This window comes from Vanessa cardui, chromosome 21 (assembly GCF_905220365.1).
Source record: "Vanessa cardui chromosome 21, ilVanCard2.1, whole genome shotgun sequence".
In the NCBI taxonomy this organism is placed as follows: domain Eukaryota; kingdom Metazoa; phylum Arthropoda; class Insecta; order Lepidoptera; family Nymphalidae; genus Vanessa; species Vanessa cardui.
In genome coordinates, this window is record NC_061143.1 from 12290765 (window position 1) to 12318570 (window position 27806).

Consider the following 27806-nt stretch of genomic DNA (forward strand, 5'->3'; position numbering starts at 1 on the left):
ATGGAAATGTAAATTAAATTAAATTTTACGTTTAATTATTCGATCTAAAATAAATTGTAAGCGTACTTTTGTACGTATGTATGTAACGGCATTTGATTTGATAGAAATAGTATTGAGATTATATAAAATAGTAGCTTAACGCAGAAAGATAAAAATAATTAAAGCGTAAAATATAAAGCGCTTGCAATGTTCATTATATATTTTCTTTTTTTTCATTAAAACGTTTCATTTTTAAACGTTACGAACTGAAACGTTGCCCTCAGCGATATTCACGTGCAAAAAACATTTCGATTTCGATTTAAAGATGTTTATCTTTTATTTATTTAATTCGAAAGACATGCTATTTAATGGTAAGTGGTAGTTGAACAATGTACATAGTTTCAATCAAGTTTATATATTGTGTGTAAGCTTATATATATTAGCAGCAATGTAATCATGTTTTAGTATGAAACCAGAGTGAAGATACGGGCAAGAACAAGTTGAAAATAAAGCTGAAACGTCTAATATTTAATAATGTTATAAAATCCCAATGAAAGTTGATGCGCCATAGCGACAGCGTAACGATCGTCCGAACGGGTGGTAGCTTCATGAATACATATTACACTGAATACACCGTTACACGGAATAACAGCCAGTGTGATTGTCTTTACGACATCGATGTTATTGTTTCGTTAATATTATATGATTCTTGTTATACGCCGTGGATGCGACGAGCTGAATATTGGAACGACGAGGTTTTTAATAAGTAATAATAAAGTAAGTAATATACTAATAATTTAAATAGATTAGTCATTTATATATTAGAGTGAAGATTCATTAGTGGAAATAATAGGACTGAACTGAAGGTTATGAGTTCAAATCCGGGAAATTAAATAATTTTGATGGTATGGAGATCTGCGATGGCGAAACGAGGCCGTATTCTGGACCAATGGAGGAATAGTGGAGGAATAGCCTGCAAATTCTCCTTTACAGAGGGGTTTGCTTTTGCCCAGCATTGGTATTTATGAGCTATTACGACTTGAGTAATGGAATAAGTAAGTTTTATATACTTTGATTGTTTTATATATTACATATTTCTTTTGGAATAAGAAGTGATGTCCATTTTAATGATGGGTTTTATGAGAATAAAGTAAAAATCAAAAGCAAAAAAAAATGCATCGTAACGATTCGCTTAAATTCGACCTTGAGACAATTGAGTCAAAAAAGCTTTTAATTAAATTATTAATGTCACAAATCGCTATTTTATATTTAGAAATCTGTATAATAACCTGATAACTGAATCGACTACAAAATGTTTAGACAAAACGACCGGCCAATGTAGACCCGCTGAAGTACATTCAACACAGCCATCACCATCGAAATGGCCATTCGCCAACAAAACACACTTCGATCATCCAATAAATCGGGCTCGAGTAAGCAATAACTAAACTATAGCGACTCGCATCGACTTGTTACCGATGTTACGTCGATAATACAACGATAATATCGCGATACGTATGCGCCGCGCGCAAACCTTTATTATTATTTCCACATATTGACTTTGCGTTGTCTATCTGGGGGTGGGCGCGGGTGGCTGTCGGGGGCGGGAGGGGGAAGATGTAGTCGCGCTAGACACATGTAGCGGTCGAAATCGATAGGATAATGCGTTTAGGATTGGCTTGTCGTTTGCAGTGCCGCGGTCGTCTGGATTAGATGTTCCGCAACTAGGTACTCGATGCGACTTTAATGTTATGAGATAGCCAGAGCAGAGTATCATTCAGCGCTAATAAGATCATTGACGAGCTAACGCGCTGACTTTCATTTGCAACTACGCATCTAGTGAAAACGCTGCGGTTATTTCGATTAATGAATTAACATATGTTCATTCTATGTATATTCTTATCACCAGATTGTAAACAGTAATTTCAATGATTTCTAGAACATGAGTTAATATGTTTAACGCTTTAAACATTAAGTACCCAACTTAAACGCAAGTAACTTACGTATTTTACAAAACAATATGCTTATTATGTGACAAAAGATATTTTTAAAACTTCGAGCCCACGAGTTCCTTTATCAAAGCGGCCGGTGATTCACGTCGCATACGTGAGGCATCTCGTAATCCGTCAAACGTGTGAGCTCCAGATACAGATATTAATCAAGAGGAATTCCAATTACAGCATCGGCCGCAAGCAGAGCGTTACGAAAAATCAATTAAAACGACATCTCGCCGAACATCGGACGAAATTAACTGGCGACGTACAATAGAAGGCTTTTTATCTTAATACCATCTCCGTTTAATACATCACTCCATCGACAACCGTCCGTCCGTCGCTTTGACAAATGAAAGCCACCGCTACAGAAATTAAATAGAACCGATAATTATCTGTAAGGAATGCCAAATGTAAATTAAGCTTTAACGTAATTACCATGAGTTTAAATCCGTTCGAAAATTAATCATTAACTTGCTACGTTTTAATATCGCGCCTCATTATACGAATCACTGCGCCGATAATAATTTTATAACGACTTAAGACACACTAGGAAGTCGACGATATATATACTCTAATGCGATGTGATAGAGTATATTTTGGGGCGAGTTGTGGTTTGATTTATGACTGTTTTAGTAGTATGTCGATCGTCGATTGATGTCATAATAGGCGTATTGCAGACGGTGTTAGCGGTAGCAACGGTAGCGGTCGACGATTACATTAATGTCATTAGCTACTAATGACGGTTTAGTGAGCGAGGCCGTGAGAGCAACACGAGTATCGGTCGACTTTTGTATCGTATGTTTCTTTTGTAAGGTATTATTTATTTCGTAATGTTGTTATAAGTGCAAGGTGCCCGCAACTTTCGTCCGCGAGTGCTCTGATTACTCTACGGATACTTCTTTTATTTTGTTACTAGCTTTTGCCCGCGACTTCGTTCGCGTGGACTTCAGGTTCGTCCCGTCTAGTCTAGTAATCGCTTAAAATCGCTTCATAAATAAGCCATTATTTCTCGTACAAAGTAAAGGATAAAAAATGGTTATTGTGGGTTATTCCTAAGAGATAAACATATACCATCACGGACTTATTTGTCGACCTTTTTAAGTTGTACAATACTGTAGTACATTGTTTTGATCTATCTTGTAGGATTCAGTCAGCGTTTGCAATGTAAGCCCAAAAAATGTGTTTTTTTACGACCTCACATTAGAAACCTCAAAAATTGTAGCCTATGTGTTATTCTGATGTATAAGCTATATTGTGGTAAAGTTTCATTCAAATCCCTTCGGTAGTTTTTACGTGAAAGAGTAACAAACATCCATACATCCATACATACAAACTTTCGCCTTTATAATAGTAGTAGGATTGTGTGCCTATATTTTTTAACTTATTTTAATTTGTTGCATCACATTTATATTTTGTATTGCAAATTATCAATTTCTCAGAAAGTTTGCATTGAACTCTTTTTACGCCGATTTATTTATTGACAGAGTTTGACTTTGTCGAGACTTGATGTTATAAGGCTTTGACTCGGATTCTGAATTCTTTAGTTAGTCAAGATTGGCTACTTTTTCTTAAATCTGCCCATCACTAATATGCATCCCCATTTTGAGTTTGTAATTCAGAACTTCCTCTTCACAAATTTTCACAACGAGTGTTGGCGATTGTCGATGTAAAATACGAGGTTCGTATGATGCGATATTGCAACCACTGCTTGAGATATTGATAGGGGCTTGTTTTATTGATAACCTAATATTAGTCTTAAATGTTTCTAGAATATTTTAGTTTAGTTTGATTTTGGAGATTTTGTTTACAACAAATTTGCGTCTACGCAGAGTCAGTAGAAAATTCTCATTTTTTTATCAACTAGCATGAGATTAATTAATAACAATAATTAAGCACATGAGTATTTTAATTCACGATCTTCTGTAGACATGCACTTCATTAAGTTCTATATTTAAAAAAAGCATACAACGTCGAATATCAGCGCCGAACACAATCATGAAATGTCATGTCGAGTACATGCGACATTGGCCGTAATTATTATAACATTTATGATACACACGCCTCTAGCGTATCACCGAATATAAGTTTGAACTGCATTTATATATGTCTGTACTAATATTACAAATGCGAAGGTATTCTGTGTGTTGCTGTCACGACCAGAACATAAAAGCAAAATTGATGATTTTCTTTTGCAAAAAATCTGAAGATTAAGCCACGAGAGAAAAATATTTTTGTCTACACTACAAACTCTTAAAAAAACTAGTTTTTTTATACGAAAACCGATCTATTTAGAAAATATATAGTTATTAAATATTTGAACATGATGTAAAGAAATAATATAGTTAATAAATTAAAATAATAATAATAAATGCCCTATAGAGAAAGCTCGTCTAAAGGTTGTAACAACGACTACAAAATGGCGGGATTAATGGCGCGGTTGCGTTATTACAACATTAATTATAATATTAATTATTAGCTAACTCGTGTCCCGGCCCTTAAGGGTCGGGCTGGTAGCGATAACAAAATAAATATTTAATGAAACTCTTTTTTAATTGTTGTTTCATGCATTTTAATAAACGAATGTTTATGATATATTGAATTGCTAGCGATATTTTTTATATGTCAATCAACGGCACATAGATTATAAATATAGGCGATACAAACTATTTAAAATAAATCGATCTAATAAATTATGATTTTCGTTTCTTTTAGATCTTCTTAAGTAAATCTTTTAAATTAAGATTTTAAGAGGCAATTGATCTTCTAGTTATTCTATAAATAAAAACAGCTATTTATTCTCAAAGAACTAATTAATGATGGATAAATGTTTCGTAAACAAAATTTTACAACGTAACATTTTACTTTTGAAGCGTTACCAACAATTCGTAATGCGGACTCTACTGAAAAAATCCAGCAAAGCACTAGTTATCTATTTTTTCAATATGTTAAAATACAAATATTGTTAAATTGATTTCAGTTATTTAATATCGATTTTACTAATATTGTCACATATATTTTCCAATACAAACTAATAGGCAATGAAATTATTTTAAAAAATAAAATTTATTTTTTAAAATAATTAAATTATTTGCATTTGGAAGTTCTATGGCGTATTTTTTAAAACAAATATGTATATCTGCGGTGGTGCTTTGTGTAATCGTATGGTTTCTTTTAATTTTACCAAAGAAAAATGCAGTGCTTAATAAAATTATAGCCACTTCAAGATCAAGTACATTGCTTAATTTTCCGTATAACAGAACTGCAGAACTGAGCCTAACTAGTGTTAACATCTGGGAAGTCTCCTGAAATATAAAACTAAGTGTGTATACACGACTTGGGTTATTAACTTAAAAAATAATTATAACTTTAAACGTTTTAGGTAACAGGCTGCTTACTATACATATGGTCTTTCTGTTAGTTTCAATTTTTTAGAGTATTAGCAAAATTAATTTTGAACACGAACTGAATGAGGATATATCCATGTTCCTGGACCTATTATATGCTCATAATCAAAAAAATATTTATTCGAGCTGATTTTTTATTAACCTCTTATATGCATTTTTGAATCGAAGACTGATACCTGAGTTCGAAATATATGTTGTATGAGTTACAGAAATAAGCTCATAAAAGTTTTCGTAAGTAAATATTTCAATTGGATTAGATTTATACGCTGATGATTCCACTATTGAATATATCTTTGATAAACATACCTCATACCTTTTAATTAAATTATAAAATAAATAAGCTTAAATAAGCAATACTTATTAATTGTTGTTGTGTGTTACCGATGATTCTATATTTTAATAATTAAAATAAATTAGAATTTGATTGCGGAACTAAATGAACCTTTATGCAAACTATATCTTTCTTAGAGTTTAAGTCAGTAAGTTGTTGAATATTAAATTTGTTCTTCAAATAAATAATAATATATAGGAGAGAGTGAACTGAAACCGCGCGAAGCCTGACCTAGTACAATAAATTAAGACTAAGGTGGCGTCGAGCCGAGCCGTTCTGATATTACAAAGATTTATCGAAATCCATTTTCAATTGAAAAGTAATATTTGAAATAAAATCGTATCGTTTTCAATTTATTCGTTTAGCATCTCAGCAGCTCTCATCGATCAACGGTAATTGCTTTTGCGGACGGTACTTTAAAGTCGCACATAAGCTCGAAGACGCGAGCGACATCTGTCGACGTAATTGAGGGATTAGGCAGATAATTGAAACTGTGCGAGAGGGAACGGTGGTTGACGACGATGCTTGAGGGAAAGAGAGAAAAGATCTCCTCAGTTCCGACGTCAAACAGAACGGTTAACAACGTGTCTTCTTGTATATTGTATTATCTTACGTTTTATGCCCTATTAATCTTGCTCGGGCGAGTATTTTCTCGTTTTGCACGATATACGACTTTATCGTATAGTATTAGAGTGCAATTTTATATGAGCTGACATGGCGTGTATAGGGTGTTCGGTTGTTTTCGGTGCAATAAATAATTGTTTGCGTAAAACTAGAGTGCCGTCGTTTAGTCGGCTGTCAGTGGAATCGCTTTATTTGAAGGCTGAGGTAATCTCGGATAACAAGCGACGCAAAGAGATGAGACAATAAACACGCCGTGCAAACCTTCCGAGTTAAAACTCTCGGAAAGATGATATCACATTACTTTGCTGGAATCCTGCTATTGAAATGAACGATCGCTGCATAAATTTGAAAACATAAATAAGCGGTTTTTCGCTACTATAATTATTATTTTTGCCATAACATACAGTTTTTATCCACCAACCCGCACTGGTGCAGCCGGGTGGAATATGCTCCAATTTCTCCTCAAAGGGAGGACTTAGCCAAGCAGTGGGAAATTAAAAAGCTGCTAATGTTGTTTGTTGCAAACGTTTAAAGATTTTATTAATACCTACTTGATAAAGCTGATTTGGATAAAAGCCTAAAGACTTAATGTTTGCTCTTAATGACTGCTTAGATGGACGTAATACCCGCAAGAACTGATTGTATGGATGTTGGGAAGACCCTATATATATGAATGTTACTAGCGGCTGAGGCTAGGTGTATATGAAAGGAAGGTGGACCTGGCCTGAATGAAACGTGTACGTTTCATAGATATGATTATTAATTATTTAAAACATTTAACTTCTCGAAATATAACGCAAATGAAATAATGATAAATAATGAAAAGTTACCGGTGGGGGAAAAATAACTGCCACGCCTCATCGTAACTTTTATATAAATAAACTCACCTATATATACCCTATAAGAGTATACATAGGTTTTTAGCCCTGGTTTTTGGCCAAAATAATTATTAACCTAAAAAAATTAACAATAATTATCTACAATGGCAATATTATAAAAATAAATAAATTCTCGTATCAATAATTTTATCTCACCAAATTTTATTTTTGGCGACTTACTGTATCACCAAACATCTATCGATAATAATCTTTGCGAAACAAATAGTTTGCTAGTGAAGCTTGTGTAATTTGCACATAGGATAACATAGACCCTATGCCTAGATTAAGAAAGGTATATACTTTATACAGGGCGATGTCTGTGCCGAGGTATGTACTAACTGGTGGTCCATTCGTCTGTGACCTTCCTGTTCTAATTACTGAAATATTCTTTAATGATTATAATGACTGGAATTTAAACAATTACGTAAAACGATCTAATAATATTAGGAATGTGACGATTCGATGCGTTTCAGTATTGCTATCGTAAAGAACCTCCGAAGCCTATACATACAAAATGAGATTAATTCTGTCCCACGCATCAAAATGATCATAGAGGCCTAAAACAATTTAACGGTAGATTTAATAAGCGGCTCAATTCGATAGTATCGATGCTAATTCGATTAAAAATCGATTTTATACATCGAAGCAGGAAGTGTCACTCGGCGGCTGACAAAGTTAATTAAAAATTATGTTTCGATTCTTGTAACGTCTAATGTGTTATTCGGATTATGGCGCGGATAAAGCTGTTGCCGTTTCAACGCCTGCGATCGACTACCGCGTATTAAATTGAATGTGATATCATTCAATTTGGTGTGATGTAAATTATTCTTTACTTTTTATGAAGGCCACTTTATTGAAACGAACTATTTTTCCTGGTGGATGAAATTTCACTTTAGTACATTTAGATACTAGCGATCAGTCCCAACATCGAACGGCTGCTGATACTAAATATACACATTTTTGCTTGTTTCTTTACTATATTATCCCTGTAATATATATGTACAAAAAAAATCCTCTCGAGTCACTCTATATATTAAAAAAACCGCATCAAAATCCTAAATCCGTTGCGAAATTTAAAAGATCTAAGCCTATATAGGGACAGACATCGGTAAGCGACTTTGTTTAAACTATGTGATAATAATGATGAATATAGAAAGCATCCTACTTCTCAGCCAAGTTCCCTCTTTCTGTAGGAATCTTGAAGATTTTACAGCTACCGTGCAATTTAGTGGAAACAATTAATGTGGTAAGGAAATTTTAATCCGTTACATACAGGTTTCGTTAGGCTTACCTTTACCGCCTAACGTGAGATAATCATTTAAAACATGAAAAAGTAGAGGTGACGCCTGGGATTCAATGCATAATTTTCGGTTAAGATTGACACATTCTAACTTCTGGACACGTAATGCTTTTATAATACAAAAAATAAACTTATAAATGATAATAATTTGTAAATCAAGTATTTAATTATTAGATATATTGTTGTAAATACTAAAACACTTTTCAGGAAATTGGATCAGTCTATGCTAAACCACATAATCATTCAATTCATTCATTCATTCAACTGAACATCGTTCTTGCCGCGCGAGGGCGGGAACGCGACGCCATAAAAATGCAAATGGCGGTGTCGACTGGGGATTTCGTTGTTGTATCAATCACACTCCTCTCGCTCCTTATTATTGCGGGATTTGTTCCCGGATTCCCCGTTTATTGTTTTCGAGTACGAATATCCTTGGACTTTAGGGATATTTGTATCATTTTCCGAGTGTCAAGTTTTATTTAATAGAAATAGTTATTTTATTGTTTTTATTGCTAAATTACTTAGTTATTCAATATTGTAGTGTCGCTAGTTTCCACTAAGTGACCAACACTAATACGTATTTATTTCACAAATGAATACTTTAATAATCAACTTAGCTCTTTAAAAAATATTATACCTAATTTTGTATGTGTTATAGTGGGTTCCTGAATGATGTAGGTGATTGACTTCTATGCAGGATATATTAATTTAAATAATTGTATTTAACTAACATGCCTTTGTATTTTTTAAATGTTAAAAAGAGTAACTACTGAGTTTCTTGACGGTTCTTCTCGGTAGAATCTACTTTCCGAACCGGTGGTAGCTTCACTTAATTGTAAAATGACGATTCAAAGGTGCTTGTAAAAGCCTACTTTAATAAAGTTTGTTTTATTTTTATTTTTAGGCTGAATGCGGGAGGTGACATTACGATCGAGAATGAAATAAATTTTTACTCATTTTTCAATTCAATTTTTAATTTTATGGCTTTTAGTTGTGCCGACAGTGCACAGATTATTTCGCCAATGTAGGACGGAGAAGACACGAATGAGATTGATTGGTAAAATTATTATTTTTATCTTATACAAGCACTTAACACAACACTTATATAATTAAATTAAATATATATAATTATTTTGTTTCAATAAATCTAAGTTTACCTAATCAAGTAATCACATACACGTGACAGATACGATGTATTTAAAAAGGAATCGATCATCAAACGGCGATTAGTGCGGCATATTTTCCAATGACTGCAGAAAGCCATCTGTCACACGACAAATAGACCTCAGGCGAGGGCCGCCATTGTGATGGTAATGCGACCGCAGTTGTTGTTAATAACGCGCCGCCCGCGCCGCCGCATCAGACACGCCTACGCACATGCGATTTTTTTATTAATGTGTCAAAATTTCGTAATATATTAACAAATATTACGATTTGCAAAGTACAAAGTAATGGTTGCGTTGGATCAGGGTCTAAGCGGCTTAACTTATTTAAAGAATTGCATTTAATTTTATTATGAAGCTTATGAAAACAAGTGCATTTGAATGGCTTACTAAAAAGAAAGGGTTATTTTATAAGACGCTAATGGATCCAAATCAGCTATATATTTTTCAAGCTTCTATCAATTAACTTTTTTGATACAAAATGCTACATACTTGTAGAAGATTATATTAAGATAAATCTTTGAATTCGGATTTGACGTTTCGGCAAATCTTTAGATTTATCAATTTCGATTGTATAACTGGCGGTGCATTTGAACACAATAACATATTTGTATCTGTTTTATCGTTAACATCAATAAAGGAGAAATTATCTTTTTAATTTCACTCCACAGACATTCGCGACGAAAAATGTACAAACAAAAACAATAAAAAACGGACATAATCAATCCAAAATCAAAACATTTTACTGTAAATATGATTCTTAACGATTATCTAGATATCCCCAAAAATATATGTTTATAATATGCTTACACACAAATAAATGCTGCCTCATATTATAACATATGTTTTAATGAGAGCAATAAATATTGTATCCGTCCACCGATAAGGTGTTACGAACACGCGACATATTACACAGATCTACATCCGAAGTAACTCGAGAATCAATTAGGGCACCGCGCTCCGCCTCACGCCCACTGACGTTCACTGTCGCAACAGTACAATGAATTAAATAGTTCTTCGGAAAAATCTCTCCAACAACTATGGGTTACTTAAATAAACATATTTCTATAACTATTTAATTAACTATTTAATAATTATTTAAAAAAAAAAACACGTCTACAATGTGAAACTGTTTTAACAGTGCAGTCTGTCTTAGCATGACATAGTCAAAGAATAAGAAACGACACAAGATTATAATACAATTATATATCAGTATGGGATAGTACAATAGACAAATCCCAGTTGGATTTGTCTATTGGCTTTATTGAGTCATACATAGTTGAATGAAATCTGCGATATGTGTGTTCACCAAGCAGAGCTGGAATAATGTTGTGGAATTATTTCCAAACCTTCTCTGGCTTATTTTCTTAGCGTAGCGGTGGGATAAAATCAGTCTGTTTAATTTTAATTTGTGTATGTACGGCGCTTATATTGTATACCATACGCCAAATCATCGTACGTCTAGTACTGCTAAGGCGTCGCTGTGTTTTTTTTGAGAAACTTCGTTACTACACCTTTAATAATTGAGCTGATCATCATAATATAAAATCGTTAAATTTAATTCCATTGCTATATACCAGAATTGCTTAACCTGCGATACCTCTCAAAAGACGTGTAGTTTATAAAAACCTAGACAACTAAGGTCCAAGATTTGGATTGAATTTTTATCGTGTTAAATATTCAAAAAAAAAAACTTTGAAAAAAGGTAGCGCATTTGTATTAATCGAAAATATAATCATTTAAGCTTGTATCAATATTGTAAAAACTTTCATATCAATTAATTTCCTTCTGATTTTGAATCAAAATTTAAATTAGATTTGTTTTTGTGTTATAACATTTTAGGGTCACGTCTAATGTGAACTGCCATTACGTTAATTAACGCAAGTCTCGTTACAAATGAAGGCGCTAGAGATTTATTTGTAGCCATTGTGAATACCAAAACATTGACTAATTCCACAGTCATTATAAAAATACATTTGCGACCGAACCATTCACTCATACATTCGATTAATGACCGTCGATTAACGTTCGCTCTCGGCTGTCATCGGCACAATCGATTGATTGCTTCAACATTGCTATTATGAAAACAATCTTATTCAAACGGAATAGAGTTGAAATAGAATTGAGTTAGTGTTTATTACACAGGGTGCATGAATCTGTCGGATAGATTTAGGCGTGAATTTAGGCACGTCAGTTAGTATTATGTGAATGACGTTGAATGAATCGGTTCGGATGATTGAGATCGGCTCTACTAATGAGTGAATGTTTCTCGGAGTGCCTGTTAAAACAATCGGGTGCTAGAACCGAGTGGGTGGAAAATGCATCATTCTAATAATCAAAGGTAGATTTTACAATAACAATAAAATAAATTTATACAACATTAAATATATATTCACATAGAATAGTCATTTATGTATAGAACTTCAATTTATAAACACCCAATTCGATTTTTTTATCCCTTAAAGAGTTTTCCTTCAATGGACTTAAACATAACAAAGTACTTCCAAAATATTATTTTTAAACGTCATGATTTGTTCAGGTTTGTTTTTATGAACAGAAAAAATAAATATTTGAGACTCAATATAAATTAAACAATAAAAAATAATTTCAACACATTTTACTTAGTTGCAGGACTCTGTGCAAGCCCGTCTGGGCAGTCAGCCTAGTACTTAGTATTATTGTATTTTAATTTGAAGGGCGTGTGAGCCGGTTTAGGCACAAGTGCCGCATCTGCGATGCTAAGGATTGTTAATAATTCTTACAGCGCTAATGTGTTTGGGTAACGATGACCTATATTATATATTAACAAGTAATTAAGACATAACTTTTTTGTCAAGATTTCCTCAATTTATTGGAATAGGAATATACAGCTGACCTTCATTAACCATTTCCCACTTATAATATATTAAAAAAAATACTACACAAAGCTCGTAACGCTAAAAACTAAACCAGTTAACGGCGCAATCGATCAAACAAAGCGCAAGTCAGAATAAAAATGCATAACAAATTATATCTCGTTTAAGATAAAATTAAAAAACGCCATCAAACCGTTACACGATTAAGCATTCATAAAGTGTTTTGTGAAAACACATTAGTATTGAATTACAGCGATCCATCATTATAATTTAATAAGCACCCTATCTGCGATCTACACGGGTTTAAACTATCGTTTATCTTACATTTGCTGTATGGGGGATGCGAACGCACTTTAAAATATGTGCGAAGGTCCCTGTTTTAAGGATTTTTAGTTCGCTATTTAGATTCTGTTCCATCGCAAAGAGAAATTTTTGCATGAAATGATTGATGTCAATTGGTGTTCTTAATATGAAATTATTTTAATTTTCCTTCGCCCTATCATTTAAATGTCACACAAGAAAACCAGTTGAAATAAATTTTATTGAAATTTTGTTACTTATTAATATAATATATAATAATAGCTTGTTCATAAGATCATTAGGTCGGGCTAAGAAAAGTTTTTACACATAGATGTATGGGCCAAGTATGTAGTACAACATGAGATATACATGATATATCGTAATGTTCTTTATGCCCTTAATTATTATTATTATTCAATCAGTTACCCTTCAATCTAGTGATTGATTTTAACTATATAAATTTCATTGTATATCATTGTCATTAAGCAGGGTTTAGATTCAAATAAATCTAATGAACTAGAGAAAAGCAATAACTGGCATAACATTGATATGCCAATAGCATATTATGATTTTGATAATATCTATAATTACATGAGGATTATTTAATTACAAGTGATCAAAATTTTATTTTAGATAATTTTAGTTAAAATCAATAATCAAATCAATGGAAAATCCATACAAGTGTAACATTAGCTCGACGCTTCACTACGCTAGTAGCGATGACAATAAATATAGCTCTAATTACAAACACGGTTCTATCTGCCAGGCTGGCTTGCCAACATTTCTAAACAACATCCCATGTCTAATTAATATAAATTCCATAAACAATTGCGGACATGGCATGCGTCGTAGGCCCTTAAAACTTTACAACCGACTGATTTACTAGTATTCAGACATATCTCGTAACTGCTCAAAATGCAAATCGTTGTACATTGCTTTTATTACAGCTGTAAATTTACCGAGAATTAGTTGTGGGCCAGCGTTGCACGGTTCCCACGATGTTCGTTCGTTTTATGACGTGGCACAATAGCATCATCTTTAAGTATGAGGTATAGATTATCTAATGATCGAAGGAAAAAGAAACAAATATGATCTTTGCTTCAAAAAAGTACGAGATGTTTATGGCAGTTCTATAAATCAATCAAATCTATAGTTCGGACTGCAGGCGAGCGCGTCATTAATAATGTATACAGTACTTGAGAATTTTATTATTTCTCGTAATTATAATAATAATTTTACGATCCCGCGCTGAACTTCGAATGGACATTGAACATTTAATTCCACATTTTCACGTATAACGATACTAAATGCTGGCTCCAGGTGTGAGTTTATACTTGTTATCAATCATACTTACTTTCATACTTTTTGTCCTGTAGCTAAATATGAATATGAACTCTGAATACTAAATTTAAAAAAAGTAAATAAGATATTAAGGATAAAAATCCTGTGTGGTGGATTTTCTACAAATTTGAAGAAAGCCTCATTTTAAGTCTATGTTGACGTAAGCTTCGACGAATGCATATTTTTGTGTAACAATGAATACCATCGTATTTAGTAACCCAAGAATTTTTATAGAGGTGGAAAATCGATCGGCAATCAAAGCATTCCCTAGAGGGAATTTTATTTTAGCTTAATATGTATTGATGATATAAACTTTTGCAGTGCCCGTCTGAGGTGATACATTCTGCTGAAGAAAACTATACTCTGTATTATTATTGTTCCGTTTTGAAAGGCTAGTGAGTTCATTCAGTCAAAACATACTAACACCCGTGGAAATATTATCAGATCGTAATGGTGATAATTGTGGAAGGTGTTGGTTTTTTTTATCGTTTCTACCAAAAATTGAGGCTTAACGATATTGGCGAGTTCACCGTAAAATCTCAATACAAGTGTTCCCCAGTTGACACATACCTATTTAATGTAAAATATCCGTTTACGCCATTCGAGTTAGTCCATATCGACAGTATTTGCAAATGTAAGCGTTATAATTCATTATTTCCGTATAATTAGTTTAATGTACATCGCTCGCTGGGCGCCCCAAATATTCTAATATTGCAAACAAAATAAACATCGGAGTGAAACAATTGATTGCATTACGCCATGCACCGGCTGAGCGCCACATGTGTAAACACGCGACTAGCCCTCTGTTAATCTTCCCTATGGATTAATTCTATCGAATGCCAAATGAGCTATGACACCATATAGGGGAAATGAGAGCACTAATGTCTGCAGCTCATTTAAACCTTATTACAATGCAGTAGAGCTTACTTTATGTTGTTCAGGTGTGATTGGCAGTTTGCAGGGCGAATGCACCGATGTGGATTGGCTTTTGAGCTCAATTGGCAACTAAGAGGTCGTATTGTGCGTATTTAGCGTTACAAAGTATTATAGATCATTCGTCTGTATGGGATTGGATGTGAGGCTGTTAGTGTAATTCGCTTAAAGCTTTTACGCTGATAAATGCAATCGAGATACTTGTGATGTTATTTACAAAGTCAAAATCAATTGTTATTCAAAATGGAAGCATTATTTGACAATTACCTGTCAAAAATCTACAATCGGTTCGGAGAGAAGAGCGAAAAAAATTAACTTACAACTAACTTACATCTCAGATGTAAAAAAAATAATCTAAGTGATACTATTTTTTACAATAGGGGTTATTATCATTTACTTGCTGCTGATAAGTGGCCATCATTACCAATAGGCATTGCCGTTGTAAAAATACTTACCTACCATTCTTTAACAACTATTCTAAGATTTGCTCTTTGGCGATAGAATATCTCTTTTTTTTAAATTATTTTTTATGTGATAGGTGGCAAAGGAGCAGGAGGCTCACCTGATGAAAAGTGATTGCCACCGCCTATGGACATCTGCAACATCAGGGGATTGCTGGTTTAGGCCCGGCCTTTTCTTTAAAGTTCCCATGTCGTATAAACCGCCGGCGAAAGCTGGTTCCACAGAGTGGTTATGCGAGGCAGAAAATATTTTCAAAATCGCGCTGTTGTGGATTTTCATAAGTGGAAGGGACCTACCCAGATGATGCTTACCACCAAATAAAAACTGACATAGTGTAATAATCATAATTGCAAATTGTACTTTTTTTAACATTTCACATATATTTCATATATAATTGCGAGTTTCACACGTTTACAAACAAAATCTGCAACAAAGTCCCGCGAACACGTTATAAACACAAAACATAATCCGAAATGACGTAACAAAAATCGCAAGCCGTCAACATCGGCGTTTGCGCTCCGTACATTAACCGCGTTACTTTCGGTTCATCACACACAGCTATACATTCGGTGATAAATATTCAATTGTATTCAATTTTATTGAATCGATACTTTTTTAAATGGATTACTGTGAAACTGCAACTGGTATTGACATAATCAAGTAACAACTTTTGTATTTCCTCACCCTTAAGGAGAAAGACTTTTTAGAACTTGTTCCAAAACGCTCTAGAGCGGGTTGGAACACACGTGTTTGACAGAATGTGTGGATTTAATTTACCTACTTTCCGTCATGGTTTCGAAGTAACGGAACAAAGATGTACCTATACAGGTGAACTTTTCTATCACATCGCAACATAAAGTCCCGTTTATAATTAGATTAAATACTTTTTCTAAGCAAAACTTTAAATAGAATCTTAACAAGGTCTAATAGCAATTACATTGAGATGAGATCTTAGAGTTTTCTTGACTGAATCCCCAAAATTGATTCAGAATTCAAAACATATTTTCATTTTTTGAGGTCGTTAAAAACTGTAGATTTAACGTCACTTGATTTGCTTACACTAAATACTTAATCCTCGTCGGCGCAGAAGGGTAAGGATATCTGCTGGCCCTACGTCATCCCTAAATGGAGCTCTCTACTTAGTTAACATGTTCTGCCCCTCGGAATTAAACGCTAACTACGCGATGCGTTCGCTTCGGGGGGCGAAGGGAGAGCTTCATCGCCGCGTAATTTATGATGGACAAAGTCTTAAACGAATACGCAGACATGAATGATAACTTCCCCAATTGAATTCATTGATTCTTTTGAGCGACTGAACATTTCGTCGCGTCATAAATTGTAATCTGCATCACAAATACAAGTTTATCGCAAATAAACTAGTTATTCGTAAGTTTATATGTGCTCACTTATTCTTTGGAATATTTCGCTCGAAGATAGCCTAAGGATTGAAGGATATTAATCTTTACTGGAACATTGCAGGTTCAAGCCCAGGTAATGACCACTGAATTTTGAATTGTAATATATCATCTCATGCACTAGGGACAACATAGCAAGAAACTTGTACATTATAATAACTTCTCATATGTGTATCTACCAAACGACATTGGAGCAGCTTGGTATAACTCACCTCAACTCAAGAACTATAACTTTTCTTTTATTTCTCTCCTGAGATATTTCAAAAGTAAAAAAAAAACATCTCGGAACATAAATTCAATTCTTCCGCATCGGGCGAAACGTAAATAGAATTTAAACGATACACAAAACAGCGGACATTTCAATAATAGTCCCAACGTATCGCAAAGCGCGCGTGACCGCAACTCAGCGAGCAGTCGACCCCTTTATTGCTTTACTAAATCCAACAAAGAGTCAGAAACAATCGTCCGCACATCCATTACCCGCTGAACAAAGTATTGAGTCTATACGTCGTGGTCCTGCCAGCAATGTATACCGGACGAATAGGTCGTGTTTTCGTTGCGATTATGTCCAGCGTTCATAATAATCCCTAATGTTCTAGCTAATGTCCCCGGCGTTTAGCGATCGTTATCCGAGGGAAAGCTTCGTCCTAATTAGTTTAAAATCAAACGTGTATAATATTTTTTCAACACTTTCAATTATCTTTCTTGTTATTGGTACACTTTATACGCATTTATTTCAACGTGGCTTCATTTTCAATAATCTATAACCTTATTCAAAGAATGGGCTATTCAATGCAAATATTTTTTTCAAAGCGATTGATAATATACAATTGAAATAAACTCTTCACTTGTCAGCTTTATAATATTAATAATATACCTGGTGATCAACGTAGAGTTACAATAATACGAATTATATTCAGCTCTTAGTGTAAATAAAACGTCGTAAAAGCCGCAATAGAAAGTCGTGGACTACGCTTCGAAACCTTCCCGTAAAAAGAGACAAACCCAGATGTAAAACTTGGAAAGATTATTAATTGCTTATATTCATTTATCGAGGTATCTGTTTTTGTAATCATATCTATTATTTGTTATCTGTTGCGCAATATGTCACATGAACAGTATTTATAAAGTGAGATAGTTAGATCGGCCCCAATATTTAATTAGCGCAATTTAGTCGTACCTACTTAAAACATAAGAGCTTTTTGTCTTAGTTAAAATCTTAAACCAAGAGCGCAGATTCAAACAGTGCTTGCCCTGGTTTGAATTTTAATGTGATTCATTTGGAGAACTAGCCCTTTTAACTAGTTCCTAATATATAGGTACACATATCAGATGATTTTTATACGTAAAACATATTTTGAAATAATGTTGGTTGTCTCTAACCATAAAAAATAAGTATTAACTTAAGCCAAACGCAAGTAAACAATCAAATACAGTCAGCGTTATATGTTAAAAACAGACACAATTTGAATTAGAAGACATCTGTTTTAATCAAAGCGATATCAAGTAATACACGAACTACAGATATAAAAGCGTGCCGTATCAATAACAACAGATATTCGTATCTGTAAATGAGACGAAGCAGCGGGCCCACATGTCACTCGCTAATCCCCGGCAATAGAGCGAAACGTTTGATTGCGCCGCGACTAAGTGATTGACTTTTCAATCTCTGTAATCCGATTACGAACGGACTACATTGGTTATTGTTTAACAAATCATATCAAATGACTTTCACCTTTATCTCCTACGACTTTTGGTGTACAATAGCGTGTAGCGATATCGCCATATGCGTGCCCGGTTCGGGGTATGTGGGGTGAAGGCCGTACGGAGGTGTTACCCTATTAGAGTGGCCGTTATTTAATCTTTATACGTTATTGTGTTTCATGTTATTCGAATATTAAAACTAATTGCATTCAACAATAAAGGGATTAAGTATATCGTAATTGATCTAGTGTTTAGAGCACCTAATAACTGATTTAATGAGTTATTTAAAAAAAAATTAACCGCACAGAGTCGTAAGCCTTTTCGGGTTCCAAAGCAAAAATATGGAAGACTCCATGTGTTTTGATATTGAAATAGTTGTATTACGTGAACAATAAAAATGCGTAAATAAATATATTAGATGTACAAATACGAGTGATAATATATGTATTTACGAAAGATGTATATACGAAGTTTAAAGTCTAAACCTTTTTTTTTAACTAAATGGTATAGGTTGCCGGACGTGCATATGGGCCACCTGATGGTAAGAGGTCACCATCGCCCATAGGCAATGACGCTGGAAGAAATATTAACTATTCCTTACATCGTCAATGTGCCACCAACCTTGGGAACTAAGATGTCATGTCCCTTGTGCCTGTAGTTACACTGGCTCACTCACCCTTCAGACCGGAACACAACAATACTGAGTACTGTTATTTGGCGGTAGAATAACTGATGAGTGGGTGGTACCCAGACGGGCTTGCACAAAGCCCTACCACCAAGTAAAATAATCTGAAATATTCACACAACATGAAGCACATTATGACGAGACATCAGCGGCCTTACCTTGACTTGTGACTCAGTCATGCCCAGCGCGTAGGCCAGCTTGGCGCGCTCCGGCCCCGCCAGGTACTTGGTCTGTTCGAAGGTCTTCTCCAGCGCGAAGATCTGCTGTCCGCTGAACGTCGGTCGCGTGTGCTTTTTCTTGCCATCCTTGTCCATCCCACCAGCTTGTGCTGCGCATGCGCTGAGCGCGCCATTGCTCACTGAAATGACCAGTATTATCTTTAATACGTCAAAATTAAAGTGAGCAAAAGTTGTTACTAGCTTAAGAAACCTCTTTAAATAATAATATGTTATCGTATGCATTTAATCACAAAATATAATCAGAATAAATATAGTAGATATAACATTATTTACATACATATATGACAACACTACGTCATCTGCTATAGGACACAATATTATACGAAAGAATCGAGGCGTATACAAATATTCACTCTCTTTAATCATAATGAATGAATGAATGAAAGAACAGAATGGAGTAATTGGAAGTCTTTCGTTTCGCTACATAAAAGAAAATCGAGTATGTTGCACCGATACAGCACCGGTGGTAGCTTCACTAAATACTTTAAAAAAGTTGTTAAATGACGATTCAAAAGTGCTCGTAAAAGCCTACTTGAATTAAGTATGTTTTGATTTGATTGGATACCCGATAGCTTTATGCACAAAAAGAACACGATTTTTTTATTAATTTGATTTGAAGTATATTTAATATTCGTTGTATTTTTATATTCTAATTAGCGATGACGTCATTGAAATTGCAAAAACAAAGACTTCGTTACGTGCAGTCAGTCGATCCGCTCACTCGTTCCCTGAGCGGTGTCGACGTTTTTATCATTATTTTCATTTCATCCCTCCTCCCAGCTCCTCCCGGGGGAGCCCTCCCGCGCGGTCGCTTCATCAAAACATTTATACGCGATGAAATATATAACAATTGAATGTGATACGCTTTTTGTTCGCCCTCAGGACTCTGAGCGGTTTTATTGTGTTTTTATTTGTTTCAATGACACGAGCTCCATTGTTTATCGCGAAATATTATGAACTTCAAATATAAATCAACATTTATTTTCTACTGTTATTTATCTCGTGCAAAGCAAAGAAATTGACAACTTCGTCCAAAATATATGTATCTACCCACACATACTGAAATACTAAGATTGTCAATGTGATCGTAATAAGTGTGTGAGTGTGTGTGCCCACCAGTCCTCTCAGTGTTAACTATGTACAGGAATGAATAGTGTACAGTATATCGCTTGCACGCACTACACTGGCTTACCAGTTTCGCTGTGTGGTTTTAATTTGGTAGTTCTTTTGATGGTACCATTCACCCTTTAATACTTTCAATGCTGCCTGCATTGGACATTATATCTTAATTCACAAGGTTAGCGGTACATTGGTATAATGAATGGTTAATAGTAACACAGTGCATATGTGTTTATATACCATCAGGACATTTGACCGCAAAAAGTATTACGAAAAAATCAGAAACAATGTGTTCGTAGCTGAAATATTATTTACGAAACATTAACCACTACAGACATCCTTATGCAATAGAACTCTCTATATATGTATATGTGTTTAATACGTTATATATTAAATTGATTTAAATACATCACAATATAATACTTGGTGGTAGGGCTTTGTGCAAGCCCGTCTGGGTACCACCCACTCATCAGTTATTCTACCGCCAAATAACAGTACTCAGTATTGTTGTGTTCCGGTCTGAAGGGTGAGTGAGCCAGTGTAACTACAGGCACAATGGACATAACATCTTAGTTCCCAAGGTTGGTGGCACATTGACGATGTAAGGAATAGTTAATATTTCTTACAGCGTCATTGTCTATGGGTGATGGTGACCACTTACCATCAGGTGGCCTATACGCTCGTCCGCCATCCTATTCCATAGAAATAAAAATAAACTGAATGCAACAAAGTACCTACTACCATTCACTTCAATGAGGTAATTTATTTTTTTCAATTTATTTTGTTCAATAAGGTAAACAGCATATAGACCACCTGATGGTAGAAGTTACTACCATCTGTGAACATTGACACTTTTAAATGTATATAACAAGTAGAGACCCGCCCTGGCCACGCACGGGTGCAATGCTTATACTAAATATACTACATAATTTGTTTACGACATAACATTAGAAACTTCTAAAATTATCAGTGTTTCATTACTATATTGTTGATATATTATATACAAAAAACTTCCTCTCGAATCCGTTGCGTACTTTTAAAGACGATGACCTCCGTGGTCGAGTGGTATGTATTAAGGTCCCGGGTTCGATTCCCGGACGAGTCGATGTAGATTACCATAAGCTTTCTGTGTTGTCTTGGGTCTGGGTGTTTGTGGTTCTGATTTTCCATAACACAAGTGCTTTAGCTACTTACATTGGGATCAGAGTAATGTATATGATGATGTCTCATATTTTTTTTTTTTAAAAAAGATCTAAGCATACATAGAGACAGCGGTAAGCGACTTTGTTTTATACTATGTAATGATAATGATGATTGACTTATTAATTGTTAACATAAACAAAGAAACGCAAATACATTTCCTATGTTTAATTCACGACTCGTAACGAATCAGCCGCGGCAACAGATCACACAAAAGATTTCCTCGGAAAAAGGAAAAAATATTTTCACTGAATACTTTAGTTAATTATCTTCGCCATTCAAACATTTGCGATTGATTTATTCGTTATGATAAATATTAATCTTATTCAAGACAGGGTTAATCGGATGCTGCATTAATATTAATGTAACTTTCCGCAGAGGTAGTTTGTTTATGCGCAACGTACGGACGGAAGCTTTGTATCGCCGCCTTACGAGTTATTGTAGACGATTTATATGTTTTATGTGATAACAGAATTGCTTTCTTAGACAAGTTATATAGCGTGTCTCTGCCCGTTACTCGTAAATAATATTTATAAGAACATTTGCTCATAATTTTAATCGTATGTTTTTATTATCTATTATATAATTTTAAAAAATGTTTCATTTCTATTATCAATACTATTCTAATACACGACGACACTACCTGTAAATAGTAGATCTTTTACCTTTATAATTTTGAAATGTAATTTTTTTTTAATGTGATATTGTATCTACTGTTGGTTGTCCTAATGAAAATAACATAAAATATGAAATAATCTCGGAAGTTAGTATGTGTCGAAACTTATGACTTAGGCCGAACATTTTTTTTTATTATTTTGATTATTATATAAATTAGTATCAGACTACATTGATATATAATTGATATGAGCATGCCGTGTACCTACACATGCTTAGAAATGTAATCTAGCTCAAAATTGTGTAATTTCGTACCTAATTTTAATGTATGTTCTGATTATATTCTGTTTGTGTACCTATGAATAAATAAATAAATATGTATCTCTGCAAAACGATAGACATAGTTGTTAAATATATACGCACACATATATGTATAATATATAAGTATAAACATGGTGATAGGACAAACCTACAAATGGCATCTTACAATGTGCAAAAATAATCCCTTACGGCGCACTGGTGACGCCTCGGCAATGATCAAGCTGTGCTTATCATAGAGCTGAAACCAACCCTAACCTACCTCTCTTAGCATAATCATACCATTCAGACATAGTGAGCGAGTGTTAAGACAGACACAAGTGAAAGTCCCAGACGGGGTAAGAAGTTGTTCCTCCCCCTTACAGAACACACTTTCATAGCCTAAAATAACCTACCCAGCAGAAGTACATTTGTTAGTTCCTTATAATATATTATTTTTAAAAGGCGTGTTATTCACACACGGCCTTATATATGATATATATTAGATATACCATCGATCGTGACTCATTTTATTTTCATCTAGTTTCAAATCAATTATATCTAAAGTAGTTGCACTTAAAAAACATAATATCAAATCGATTATAATTAACAAAGCTGTCTACATCATCTCTTACCAGTAAGTATAATTATCTAGTTACATATGTATATCATAACATGAATAACCAATTAATGTAGTCTACAAAAAACAAGGAAAACAATTAAAAACGTATAGAACAGTCGAATATAATTATAAAACTCGTTTATGTACCATCAGAATTTAATTCATTCCGTACATATGACGCTCTACGCCATCATCGATTCGGTCTCCCGAGCTATTCACTCAACCGAATACCAACTCTGTGACACTTAACTTATGGTCGTAATTAATTTGACAGCTAACGGTCGAGCCCGCACACAATTGTGTCCAGTTGACTTCGAACCTTAAAGCAATAGTAAATGGGATTAAAATCGCCTGTTAATCACTCGTGACGGTTTCAGTGCGTTTCATTTTAATGCATGATACGTGTAGTGTTTATATGTTCGACATTTATATACTCTTTTAGAAAATATCTACATATGTATGTTGTATGTTTTGAGTTGAAACGTAAAATATTTTGTATATTGTAACTAAACCGATAGAAGCGATTGTATATCTAAGACAGCCATCTCTCCAGCAACCTTACGGCACAGGGAACATATCAAGATATATTTTAAGATTATTTATTGATATTTATAATTTGTTTATTTTTTTAATTATTTTAGTTGGTCTTAAGAATTAAATAAATATCTATATGCTTATTTAAATGTAAATTTAATTATAAAAAATGAAATGAAATATGGTCGCTCGAGTGGAACCAACAAACAATCGACACATACTCAGGCCCCGAGCGAGGCCTATCTTGACGACCTCACAAACGTTGTCTCTAATGCGGCCAATAACAATTATAACCGGGACGATTCTACCGGGACAATTATCCCGGGTAAATCTGTGCCCGGCTCCCGGGGGAGAGAGAGCAATTTGTAGGTCTAACGAGGAGCCAACGGGAAGGCTCAGACGATAACGTGTGTACATAGAGGGAGGCGAGGGGCCGGCGCGCGTGTATCGCGTGCGGTCGGATTGAATATTTTTTGTTTTCCATTTACATAAGTTTTGTGGAGCTCACATTCGTGTAAAGAAACTAAATATGATAGATAAACAAGCCCTTAGCAATATTTGCAATAAACAACTGATTTGTTTGACTACGGTTGTATTTATTTTTATTTAATTGATTTATAATTTCATGTTGTATATTATATTTCAGATAAATTTACTTCGGCACAAATACCTTCCCGACTACCGTGAAAGCTCGCACGTGAAATAGTTTATGTTGTTCCACCCACATCAACCTATCACTAGATGGCGTTTCAGTATTTTAACCTTCATACGAAGTTTACATACAATGTACAACATATATTGTTCATGTATTGTAACTATGTGTAGCAGCAGCATCGCCCGTTTGGAATTTAGCAATTTTATACTGCATGAACTTGTTTACATCTCTTTGCACCCAAGATTATCCAACCTTCAATCTTGCTACGTATAATTTTTTATCAAAATTAATTCAGTAGAGTTTTGCATTACCCACTTATATTTTAACTCACTTTAATTACTGATAATCTTTCTTTGCTTTGTGTAAACAAAGATAGAATAAAACATATTATTTCATATATAATCAACACCAGCTATAAATTGCGTTTACAAGTTTAAGATGATAACATTATTCGTAAGGCGATCAGTGCTCAGTGCGAAGTTACAAAGTCATATCAATACAATTTTATCGCGTCTCGCAAACTGCCTAACTTCATTTTATTATCCTAACAATAAACTTACCGTGACAAAGTTTATTCGCCGAGGAAACCGCGGGACACGGCGGGACAATTAAAACGTTTTGTTTGCACCAAGTTTATTCAGTACAACCCTTTACGATTACTGCGAACGAGTCGGATCCTTGAGACCGCGAAGCCTCCCCCTCGCCGGAGTGGGAGGGGGTTAGGGAGGATTTATTTATACATGATGTAGCGCAGATTTCGTGAACGCGTGTTTCCTCGTCGACTACGTGAATCTGTTCGACTTTCTCACGCAATCCGTGTTACGTTGTTATAATGAATACCTATCTGCCGAGGAAACAGAAACGTGTACGTATTCGTACTGTATCTGCGCGTATGCTCATCTATTTGATGTTCTTTTAGACTAATATGATTACTGCTATTAACTCATATTGACACAGCATTGTAATAGTAGTTGAGCATTTTAAGCAGGGATTTACTGAATTAAATGCTACATGTTCTATGAGTAGTATCAATAGTAAGTATTATTATTAATTAAATAAAGTTAATCATTCATATATAGATGGAAACCCGATGATTCCGAAAAGTCATCGAGTAGAGAGGGCGAGGTTAGTATTTCCTGAATTTCATGAAGAAGACAACGAAAACCGACATTCACAGGAGATATAAGGGATGAGGAGTAGAGTTCCAGCAAGAGGAAAAGAAAGGGGTAAAAAGATAAAGTGCTAATGGAACACATACCTACAATGGTGGTTTTTTTATACGTCATTTTATCTATTTAAAGAACTTACAAATTCAAAGTATACACATTAAAGTGTTACTCATAGTAAATGTAATAGTTTCATGTTGTCTTTTCTAAAAAAATAATATTGTGCACCGCATCGTATGACGATATTATGCGATCTTCATTCAAACGCCGGTGTCGTTACATTAATACCTCTACATAAATCCATAGGTGAAGCTCACGATACGTTGCGCAAATAATATCGTATTGAATAACGTCACGATAATATTATGATAAAATTCTGAACATTATAAATTACGATAATGTTCCTCAAACGAAGAATGTTAATAATCGTAGATAATGGAAAACATCAGAGTGATGAATGAAGTTTGAGAAATGCTTATTTAAATTTCTTCCATGTAGTATCGTAATTACCTCTAAACCTAATTCTTAAAAAGTTCTTTGCCTAACTAAAGGACTCTTATGAGCGAATTTAGACATTTTATCTTCATCGACATCTTTAAAATCACTTCGCAGTCCCCGAAATTAATGGCACACATATCTTAATATGGTCAATACCTCTTAAACCGCCAGTGTTTACAGCCGGTGATCATCTTTTTTACACCGGTTGACCTGCCAACTCTCCCGATCTTATTAAAACAAATAAAAAAATAGTATCGCGTTAATATATTATATTAATATATTAATTTAAATAATTGTATTAACTAACATGACTGTATTTTTTTTAATGTTGAAAAAGAGTAACTACTGATTTTTTTGCCGGTTCTTCTCTGTAGAATCTACTTTCCGCACCGGTGGTAGCTTCAATTAATTGTTAAATGACGATTCAAAAGTGCTTGTAAAAGCCCACTTGAATAAAGTATATTTTGATTTTTGATTCAGTACTTGTTTATAATCATTTATCTGCCTTTATTTGATTCGCCTTTTTATTATCAATAGTTACTACATTAAATTTATTCGGCAATGAAAACAATATTATGGTGTCGATTTCGTAGTGTAGCGGTGACACGCCGCTGCGGCCAATAAGCGGCTCGCGTATAAACGATTATTGTTATTACTATCGAATCGATTATAACATCTTAATACCTTAATTGCACATTAATTGAGCAGTCAGACGATACACGAATATTGTAATATTAACAAAAACGCGGGCTTCACATAGAAAAAGCCCATTCGTAAGTTTCTTTACCTATTTTAATAAGATGATCGCCTCCAGGCTGTTTCAAATAACAAAAATATATTTAAAGTAATAATAATAATAATGTATTTTAAAGTAACTAGTGTCTACTAGTTATAAATAAATACATTAAAATCTAAAAAAATCTTTTTAGGTCCGATCCAATCTAGTTTCCGAACTGGTGTCAAACTTTTTAGTATCAAAAAGCAAGTGTTACAATTCTATATTATATGAAGATTTTTAACTTTGACTTTTGACATTGATTTTAAATTCAATTTTATTTGTATATAGGTTACATTTGACTCTTGGTCAAGCGTGTGCGTCTTACAAAGAAGCAGTAATATAGATACACGGATCAAACATAGTCATTCTTTACGTCAGAAGAAATTCCCAGTCGCACCTCGACTTTTAACTATAGTCTAACATTGAACTTGACCCGAATCTCGAATCGAACTTTAATCACAGATTGTAAGCAAAATTTCAAATATAGAATCGTTGAAATATCCAATTAATTATAATTATCGAATGAGTGAACTTACCCAGTCCATGTGCATCGCCCTAACATCCCAGCCATGTGTTGCGCTTAATTAATCGTCGTAGGATGTGTGCGCCTCGTCACGTGTCAATATAAAACAATTACGAGCTCGTCATTATGCCGCAATATATGGCATACTTCAACAAACAACCTGTGACCGAGTTGCCTCTTGCAATCGATAAT

General features: G+C 34.2%; 1 protein-coding gene across 1 annotated transcript in view; it reads right to left on the reverse strand.

Moving 5' to 3' along the window:
• The window catches only part of LOC124539116 (homeobox protein Nkx-6.2), a 52437-nt gene that overhangs the window by 12574 nt on the left and 12057 nt on the right, over window positions 1–27806 (reverse strand). Inside the window, exon 2 of the mRNA XM_047116441.1 lies at window positions 19527–19690. Within this exon, the coding sequence (XP_046972397.1) occupies window positions 19527–19690 (164 nt within the window). The remainder of the gene's footprint in view (window positions 1–19526; window positions 19691–27806) is intronic.